The 10,002-nt window shown below is 36.9% G+C and overlaps 1 protein-coding gene across 3 annotated transcripts in view; it reads right to left on the reverse strand.

The window, feature by feature from the left end:
- Positions 1–5,376, reverse strand: part of LOC127451342 (serine/threonine-protein kinase SMG1-like) — a 46,372-nt gene extending 40,996 nt beyond the window's left edge. For 2 of the 3 annotated variants that reach the window (XM_051715951.1, XM_051715950.1), the window contains exons 1-5: positions 5,147–5,375; positions 1,607–1,755; positions 1,004–1,156; positions 334–470; positions 173–231 (exon numbers count right to left, since the gene is read on the reverse strand). In XM_051715951.1, the coding sequence (XP_051571911.1) occupies positions 173–231; positions 334–470; positions 1,004–1,156; positions 1,607–1,755; positions 5,147–5,223 (575 nt within the window). In that variant the 5' untranslated portion in view covers positions 5,224–5,375. Of the gene's footprint in view, positions 1–172; positions 471–1,003; positions 1,157–1,606; positions 1,756–5,146 lie in introns of all 3 variants that reach the window. The other variant, XM_051715949.1, reaches the window with a different exon arrangement.
- Between the last annotated feature and the right edge of the window lie 4,626 nt (positions 5,377–10,002).

Here is a 10,002-nt window from a genome sequence, read left to right on the forward strand (position 1 = left end):
TCATTGTTAACCTCAAGTACACAGCTACAAGATAATGGCCAGTTAAATGGTTTATTATTAGGATTCAGTGGGGTGTTTGTAAGGCTTCATGAGAATGATGCCCTAAATATACCCTTAAGAGAGTGAGCTCCGATAACACCCATTGTGTTAAAAATAGAGTGCGTAGTCATACCTCTCATTCAAAATGTCATTCAGGGTGCTCAAAATGGAATCCAACTGTTTTACTAGGACCTGTAATTTATGCAAACAAACAATACAAATTAAATCAGTTAATTTCAAGAGCCCTCTACCTTCTAGGTACTGAAATAACCCCTTTTTTATATTAGATCTTACCACTTTATTTTCTGAGTGCACAATGAACTCTCTCATTTGTTTCATTGTGGCCAGTCTGCGTTCCCGGTCATCTTCCCGTGATGCTCTCCGCAGAAGATTAGCCAGACGAGACTCCTCAGAGTGAGCCAACGGTCGGTCTGCGAGATGAAAGAGAAATAACACTTTGTTAATAAATGAATGCAACAACCAGATCAAAGCAACACAGCTTCTCTCTTTTTTAACATTAAAAAGTCCTAGTAGTTTAATTATGTTGGCTTGACAGAGCCAACATGCTGTTATTCTAATGACTTTGTTTAGAGTTTTTCCAAAATCCCTAAACCAAGACCAAAATTATAAATTGTATATCCTCCTAGAGCTTGCAAGCTACATCCACTAAACTTGGCACAGACCTTCAGACTGTTCTGACTCGCATTGCTATATCTCTTCGAACTGACTGATTTTTGCACTGTGGACAATCAATTTAAAAAAAAAAAAAATAATAAAAATAAATAAATAAATAAATAATAAATAATAAAAATAAAAAAAATCGCATAGACTTTTTAAAACTGTCAGACAAAGACTTTAAGACAACATCAAGTTTTATCTTGACAAACTTTACCTATCTGGTTCAAAACATGTGCTACATGAGCACTGAGAGTAAAAAATAATGACTTTCTTCATAGACATGTACCCTGTGATTTCCTCATGTCCTTTGTAGCTAAAGCACGGTTTCCATGCTGAAAAGTGGTTATATCAGTGGTCACATCATTGATCCTCAACTCTTGCCCCAGCGACTTCCAACCATAAGTATTTTCAGAGAGGCCTCCATCAGCGTCATATCCACCTATAAAACAAGAATCCTGTCAGTTTCCTCTGAAGAAATGCTGAAAAGCTTTTTTTTTTCCTTTAACAAAACATCATATAAAAAGTAGTAGGCCATGAGGAAGTTTACATTATACAATTTGCAATGAGGAACAAGTAGCTTATAATCAAGGTTAATATTTGCCCAGACTGGTTTATACAAGGAAACATTGAGATTTTCAAAAACAAAAACTACAAGCATTCCCAGAGTTTATTTTCTCTTTCAATTTCTTAGAAACAGAAACCTTAACCAGTGGGACACTCAAAAGGTATCAAATGCTCAGCTACTGGGCCAACAGACTGACACCTGAAGTGGCCCTATCATGGCTTTTGATGTTGCTAATCACAATATTTCAGATGAAGAACACTGGGTTTGTAATTCAGATGATTAAAGAAAGGCTAAAAAGAGGGCAAAGACACATGTAGTACACACCTCCTTCTTCTGCAGCAGTGAAGGCTTCATTGTGCAATGGTGGGGTGCCAGGCTGGTCAGAGGGCAGAGTATCAAAAAGAACTTCTGAACAGTGGTCTCTAGAGACACTGCACTTCACACCTTCCTGGCTGGCCGACACACTGTCGCCTCTAAAAAGCATTTGATACACCATTAGTGACACTGAGAATCACAGACTAACCTGTTTATGTCAAAAATAATGTTGATGTCAGCATGATTAAACTTCACTTTGAGAAGAAGTGTGCAAAATAAGAGCTGACTTTTCATTTGTTATGGAACTGGGGTTTGAAAGCGGATGGAGGTAACTCAAAATTCGTAACATTACATATATACAACACCATCAAGCAACTTCATCGCTCCTGGGTTAAGAGGTTGGCTTACACATCCATTGTTTGTGTACAAGAGTATTGCACACATGCAAGAATAACACAAACTGCGGCTGAGCAAATAAGAATATTTTGTTAGCCTGTATAGATGCCAGGTTGATTAGCCTAAACACTGAATCAACAGGTCTCTCTTTATCCTATATGACAAAAGTTATATGGCTTTTAAAACTAGATTCAATTTTGAACTGAGAAACAATTTACAGAAGTTTAATATTGATTATGAATCAATACCACATATGACCACATTAAAACCTTTCAATTATGGAAGTACTGGCAACATTAATCATTATTTAAACCATCTATTTCACAACTGCTAGTTGGTCGATAATGAAACGTAGTCAATTTAACTACAATTCATTAATCTACACAGGCTATTCATTCAATTTCATCTGCATCTGAAACTTGTGGACACGACATCAATAAACACGAACAGCTGAGATCTCATTTCCCACATGGTTACAAATAATGCAACTCAACAAAAATTGTTTATTTGTGTTGATATTCTTGACTGTGAAAGTCCACCCAAAATAAATAAGTCGGTGTTCCCTCACATAATTCATTATGTACTTTTGGCAACTGAAATAGAGTTCATAAATTCATATTGTCTCGACATTCAGACTATTTAATTTGCAGACAAGCTTGGCAGGCTTTAAAGGGGTATTTCACCCAAAAATTAAAATTCTCATCATTTAACCACCCTCACGCCATCCCATGTGTATGACTTTCTTCTCCTGAACAGAAATTAAGATTTTTAGAAGAATATCTTGGCTCTGTAGGTCCACACACTGCAGCTGAATTGTGGCCAAAAAGCACAAGGCAGATGAATATTTAAGTCCTTTTTTACTATTACCTCCCTGCCCAGTAGGTGGTGATATGCAAGAAGAATGCAAATCGGCATTAAAAAGAATTTGAAAGCGGTAGGGATGTAAAAAAAAAAAAATCAATATATCAATTATTGATCAGCACGTTATTTTTAAAATTAGTCAACATTCTTGATGATTTTAAATCTAATCTTAAAACATACCTGTTTGTTTTAGCTTTTTTCAGTGTAAATGTTAGTACTGTTATTGTCTTGTGTATTAGTTTTATCTGGCTTATTGTATAGCACTTTGGTCAACAGTTGCTGTTTTTAAATATGCTTTATAAAAAAATAAAAAAATAAATAAAAATAAAAAAAAAGACATTTAAATTAAAAGCCCAATTTGCATGCTTTCCAATTCACTCAGTTGGGCTTCTGTTTAACAGTCTGGCATAATAGTGTTGGGAGACCACAAGTGTGTGATATAACTTTATTGAAGCCGGCCGCAGTCAGGAAAGGTATGAAATACACACACAGGATGAGCTGAAGCAGTGCAGCTGAAGGCAGTCCAAAGTTATGAAGGTTTTTGTACTTCTTCAAGAATTAAAGTGATGTCGATGAGTTTGCAGGTTAGTGTATGAAACTGGTGTAACTGCGCAAATTGAACAATTAGAAATGGTGATGCTTATTATGCAATTTCTCTGAATGTAGCCTTGAATAGGTCTTTCATTCAAGCTGTCAAACCACAAAATGACATACTTGTAACTGACAATACATTGTGTAGGCTATATAAAAGATAAATAGACTTGTACACAATATTTTATCCAGCGATGGCTAGCGTAAAAAATATTTGTCTTTTGATAATGATTTGGATAGAATTTAATGGAAAACAATGCGAAGTTGAGCTCTATGACATTTCAGAATTTTGACGCCGAGCACTGGCAGTGTGTACCTTCATAGAATTTTTGAATGCATCATGTCGTCCGCCAGACACGTCGGGTGTGCAATCCCCTTCAATTTACCCTCCCGCCCACACTTTACCAAAGTTGTGTTCAGAAAAATGTTTGAAAAAAAAAAAAAAAAAAAGACTATTGTGCAATGAGCAGCCAAATTTAAATATGAATATATATATATATATATATAAAATCATCGTGAAAATCTTCTGTTTATCGATGCGTGAAAAAGGCATTGATCCCAAGCATAAAAAGTGGAGATTTATATTAAAAAAGGACTTAACTATTGATCTGTTTCTCACCCACACTTATATCGCATCTGAAAATATGGGTTTAACCACTGGAGATTACTTTTATGCTGCCTTTATATGCTTTTTGGACCTTCAAAGTTCTGGCCACCATTCACTTGCATTGAATGGACATACAGAGCTGAGATTTTCGTTTTTGAAGAAAGTCAGTTATACACATCTGTGATGGCATGATGGTGAGTAAATGATGAGAATTATTATTTTTGGATGACCATTAATTTTTAAGTTTAAAGCACTCACTGCCAATTTATCGGAATGCTTACTGACATACGGGCAGACAAGCGAAAGAAAGCCCACTCTTTTACTGGCTTGTCCTAATTAAACTCTATGGAAACATTTAAATGTGCGATGAAAAACAACTTTTTAAGATTAGAAATCAGTTAACAGGTGCTCAGCCAGGCGGTACGAAGAAATAATGTAGCTGGTTGACAAACGGATCGAGCGTTGCAATTTGTGTGGCAATAAAACTAATCGAGCTATGGCGAAAGGCGTTGAATAGGCATTAAATCAGTATGAGATTATTTTTGCCTCGAAAAGTCAACAATTGACACTCACCTTTACCGCAAATTTGAAATAAAAACATTGCGTAGCTGGTGGCTAAACGTGTCAGTCCACATGCTTTTCCTCACACTCACAAAACCACAAATGAATGCCACGACACTCAAGATACATCATCATGTCCGCCAAAGTCCCAAATATCCCTGCATGTAAGGGCACATTTATGCTCATTTTTTACAAACACGGCTTTCGAACACACACCCACATGGTGAATATCATGAGCGTTTGTTAGTAGGTTATCATGTGCTAGCATTTGCTAAACAGCCTGAAAAATTAACATGAGCGTTAGACATTTGTCAGTTTAACCATGTGGCGTCTTCACAAAGATTTCCACAGATTCGAGTACGACAATAGCGTCATAAGGTGTGCTATGGGATGACGGGTTAGAAATGGCTCTTTTAAAGTATCCTCACGTTGAGAGAGCGCTCGGCTGTGTTTGATACAGGGGCGCGAGAGCTAGACCTCGTTGAAGCCTCGGCCTGTAGTGCGAGCACTTGAACGTGTGGTGCGCTACTGACCTGGGCTGCCAGTCATTCCAGCTTCGATGCAGTTTGTGGGCGCTGCTCAGCCGAGACCCGAGGACTTTGCGGCTCATTACCTTTACGAAGACAGCATGACCCGTCTAACACGGGAAGAGTCCGCAAACAACCCCTACTTTAAGCGTTCACTTAATGTCCATGCACGACACTGTGTGTGTGTGTGTGTGTGTGTGTGTGTTTGAAACTGAGAAACAGCGGCCTGACCCTCCCATCTATTTCTCTGTGGCTGGTTAATTCAGATAGCGGCAGCGCCATCTATCGGTGCATAAAATGAACTACAGCTCCATAGTTATTAGAACTGATGCTGAAACGAATGCATTTCCCACGGGGTTAAAGCAGTCTTGGTTGTAAACGCACGCTGGTTGATGGCAGAAACAGACTTGTTGAGAAATGTAACTTTCACTTGAAGCTGTTTGTGCCACAAAAATAGAAAATAAAATGGGAAATGTAGGCTTAAGAGGGACATTTTTTTTTATTTAAATGTGAGATTTCCTCCTAACCTCACTTGAAGTGGAAAAAAAGAAACATCTGTTGCTGTAGCCCGATTCTCTGACTGTGTGGTTGCCTAGTGACTGTAGGATGTGAAGAAAATAAAGAGAGCTCCAGGTGGAACCACAGGAACCATGACAACAATGCAAAGCAGTCATGTTTAACCAGCATATCCTTGCAGTTTAATTTAAACGAATCTTGTAAATAGTTTCATAAAGGTAAAATGCATAATATGTCTCAATTAATTTTCCCTCTTAAATGTTTACACACCTTCAGGTGCGTCTTAACCCAACAAGCATTTCAATAGATGTATCTCTGTCCTCATGTAGAGGAATATTAAAAATATTTAGTGGGAGGGTGTCAGTTTTTCCTTCCTCTTTGCTGTCTAGTAGAATTATTGCCTGGTCAAATTGATCACCCTCTCAAATAATAATAATAATAATAATAATAATAATAATAATAATAATAATAATAAATAATAATAATAATAATTATTATTATTATTATATTAAATTAACCTTTAATTGCCATTTAAACGTGTGTGTGTGTGTGTGTGTGTGTGTGTGTGTGTGTGTGTGTGTGTATGTCACACCTTGTGTGTCTGTAACAAGGCCAAACATTCAAGGGTATGTAAACTTTTGATCAGGGCCATTTGGGTGATTTCTGTTATCATTATGATTTAAAAAGGAGCCAAACAACTATGTGATAATAAATGGCTTCATATGATCACTATCCTTAAATAAAAGACAGTTTTTTTGCATGATCAGTCATATTTTCAAAATCAATGCCAAAATGTCACAATTTTTGCCAGGGTATGCAAACTTTTGAGCACAACTGTATATATATTTGGTATGTTAGTAGACATGCTCTGGACCTTTCTGACTTTATGCAATTGCAACATAAATAGTTTGTGATGCTTAGTTATTTCTGCATTTATCTGATTTTGTGAACATTTATCTTGCAAGTTGGTCTGACCAATAGAATAGCTGTGACTAACTGACTTTAATCTTTCAGAATTAAAAGCATAGAATTGTAAATTAAATAATACACATCAATTCATCTCATTTTAAAATTCAGTGGGAGTGTTGTGTTATCCAAAAAGGCTCCTTATTTTGTGGTTGTTTTCCAAGGTCAAACAGTGATATTTTCATTTCCAGCCACCACAACCTCATTGCACAATTGCATCACAAGATGGTAGCAAAGAGCTGAGACAGACTGAGTCAGGCATCAGCCTGATACAAATGAATATCCTTTTCCGCCCACACTTTTCCCTCATGTCACACTTAAGCAATGGCATCTTGCAATGATGCTTGTTTCAGATATCAAAATTAGATGGTCCACTGAAAATTGCCCATTCCCTCTCACTGAGAGGAGTTTTGTGGCCCAACCCCTGCCCACCCCAATGCATCAAGTTGCTAAGCAACAATATGTGCAATAAACACTGTATCAATAAAGGGTATGTCAGAAAAGGAAAGCCACAGAGATGACAGCGGGTAACTTATAGAGGAGCCCTTTTGGTTAACTATGTCTTCTTATAATATAAAATAAAAAACTATTCTGATATACAACTATTGCAACCATAAATAGAACAACTTATTATTGGGCGCCCTTCAAAGAAAATAGGGGGTTTCCTCAGTACACAGGCCCGATCTGCTGCACTTCAGAAGTGGTTGATGAAAGTGCCATTTCATGGGAAATTTTAGTTGGAGGTCTGTGAATGCTCCAATTAAAGGAATAGTTTACCCCAAAATGAAAATTCTCTCATCTTTTACTCACCATCAAGCCATCCCAGATGTGTAAGACTTTCTTTCTTTTGCTGAACACAAAAGTATGTTTAGAAGAATATTTTAGCACCATACAATGCAAGTAAATGGGTATCAAAATTTTGAATCTCCAAAAGCATATAAAGGCAGCATAAAAGTAATCCATAAGACTCAAGTGGTTAAACCCATATCTTCAGAAGTGATATGATAAGTGTGGATGAGAAACAGATCAATATTTAAGTCCTTTTTAACTAAAAAATCTCCACTTCTGCTTTCAAATTCTTCTTCTTTTGTTTTTGGCAATTCCCATTCTTCGTGCATATAGCCACTTACTGGGCAGAAAGGAGAATTTTATAGTGAAAAAGGACTTAAATATTGATCTGTTTCTCATCCACACCTTTCATATCACTGCTGAAGATATGGATTTAACCACTGGAGGCTTATGGATTACTTTTATGCAGATTTATGTGTTTTGTGGAGCTTCAGAATTTTGGTACCCATTCACTTGCATTGTGATGATCTACAGAGCTGAGATATTCTTCTAAAAATCTTCGTTTGTGTTCAGCAGAAGAAAGTCATACGTATGGAATGGCAGGAGGGTGAGTAAATGATGAGAGAATTTTCATTTTTGGGTGAACTATCCCTTTAACAATATATGCAACTGTACAATTGTCCTGCAACAGGAAGTGCTCAATGTCACAGCTGTTGCTTAGCTAATGTGCACTACTATCTGCAATATACCTGAGGACTACAACAAATGTATGGAAATAAATTCTCCCATGAGTGTCAATTTTTATTGTACAAACATTTATTTATTTAGCCAGCTCTACCAGCAAAACAGATGGTGATATGTATTTTCTTATATCTGCACATCAGCTTATTTGAAATTCTTTGAACTGACTCCAAATCAATACCAGACTTGAAAAGGATATTTTTAGGTAACTCACATTCTTGAGTTCATCTTCCTAACATGGATCATGGGTACACCCAATGATGCACTGGAAATGTCAGAACCATTTTCTCATTTTTGGCTAGGTCTAAAGCTTAGTGATCCAGGAAATGGATTTAAGAGTGTGGTTCCATAAGGAGGGTTTTGAAGAACAACGCTTGACAGTGCAGTGGTCCTACATACTTGTCCCACATGGTAAAGATACAAAAATGTAATCTCAGTGGATGGAAAGTGGAAATATTTCTGCTCTCTTTTATAAGATAAAAGATTATTTTATCATTTTTTTTTTTTTTTTTTTACCAACAGCTGACAGAACACAGCAACAGGATATACTGAAGAGCTCATTTAGAGACCATATTTAGCAACATTGCCATCTGAAAATCTTTAGCCTTCTTCAGTACAAGAATGAGTCATATCTTCACACCCCTGCCCTTAGCTGTTACAGGCGGCAGATAAGAGTAATTCTGGGCCTTTAATATCATGGGCTCTGTAGGCCTCAAGATAAAGTAGACACTATCAACTGCAAGACATTGTCAGGGGAGCCTAATGGAACTTAGTAAGGAGTGTGAAGTGGGTGTTCAATAAAGCTGGAAATCATGATCAAATAATTACAGAGGGAAATTGTTATGCATGGAGATCACTCTGAGAATTTTCACATTTGAAGTTAGCAATGGATTAATGTGAGTGTTTTTGTTGCATTTGTTTTGGAAATAGGTTTTTTTTTACCTTCAAAAATTTATCTGTTGGCTGTTTTTTTCTTCCTTAGTTGCAGATGTGTTGTTTTTTTCTTTCTTTCTTTCTTTCTTTTTTTTTTTTTTTTGCAGCAATAACCTTTACTCACTCCAGGTTGCTGTCACACCTTTCATGACAGATTGTGGTCAGAGATTAATGGGTTTTGGGGGTTGAATTTCACAGGTTAAAGGTACACAAGTAACACTATTGTTTAATTATACATGAATGTATGTATGTATGTATGTATGTGTATATATATACAGTATATATTCTTCTCACCACAACTGTACAGAGCGGTTATCTGAGTTACCTTAGACTTTGTCAGTTTAAATCAGTCTGGCCATTCTCTGTTGACCTCTCTCATCAACAAGGCATTTCCGTCCACAGAACTGCCACTCACTGGATGTTTTTTGTTTTTGGCACCATTCTGAGTAAATTCTAGAGACAGTTGTGTGTGAAAATCCCAGGAGATCAGCAGTTACAGAAATACTCAAACCAGCCTATCTGGCACCAACAATCGTTCCACGCTCCAAATCACTGAGATCAAATTTTTTCCCCATTCTGATAGTTGATGTGAACATTAACTGAAGCTTCTGACCCGTATCTGAATTATTTTATGCACTGCACTGCTGCCACATGATTAGCTGATTAGATAATCGCATAGATGATTGTTGGTGCCAGACGGGCTGGTTTGAGTATTTCTGTAACTGCACTAGAAATGACCTCATAAACCACATTTATAGCATAATACCCTTATAATTACCAGTTTGTAACCTAAAAAAATGTCCTAGTAAACCACCCAATCCCGCCCACACACACACACACACACACACACACACACACATCTGATGTCAGTTTCCTGGACTCGACCAAGTAGGAAGAGTCCAGCAAAAAGGCTGCAA

The sequence above is a fragment of the Myxocyprinus asiaticus genome, chromosome 14 (genome assembly GCF_019703515.2).
Source record: "Myxocyprinus asiaticus isolate MX2 ecotype Aquarium Trade chromosome 14, UBuf_Myxa_2, whole genome shotgun sequence".
Lineage (NCBI taxonomy): Eukaryota > Metazoa > Chordata > Actinopteri > Cypriniformes > Catostomidae > Myxocyprinus > Myxocyprinus asiaticus.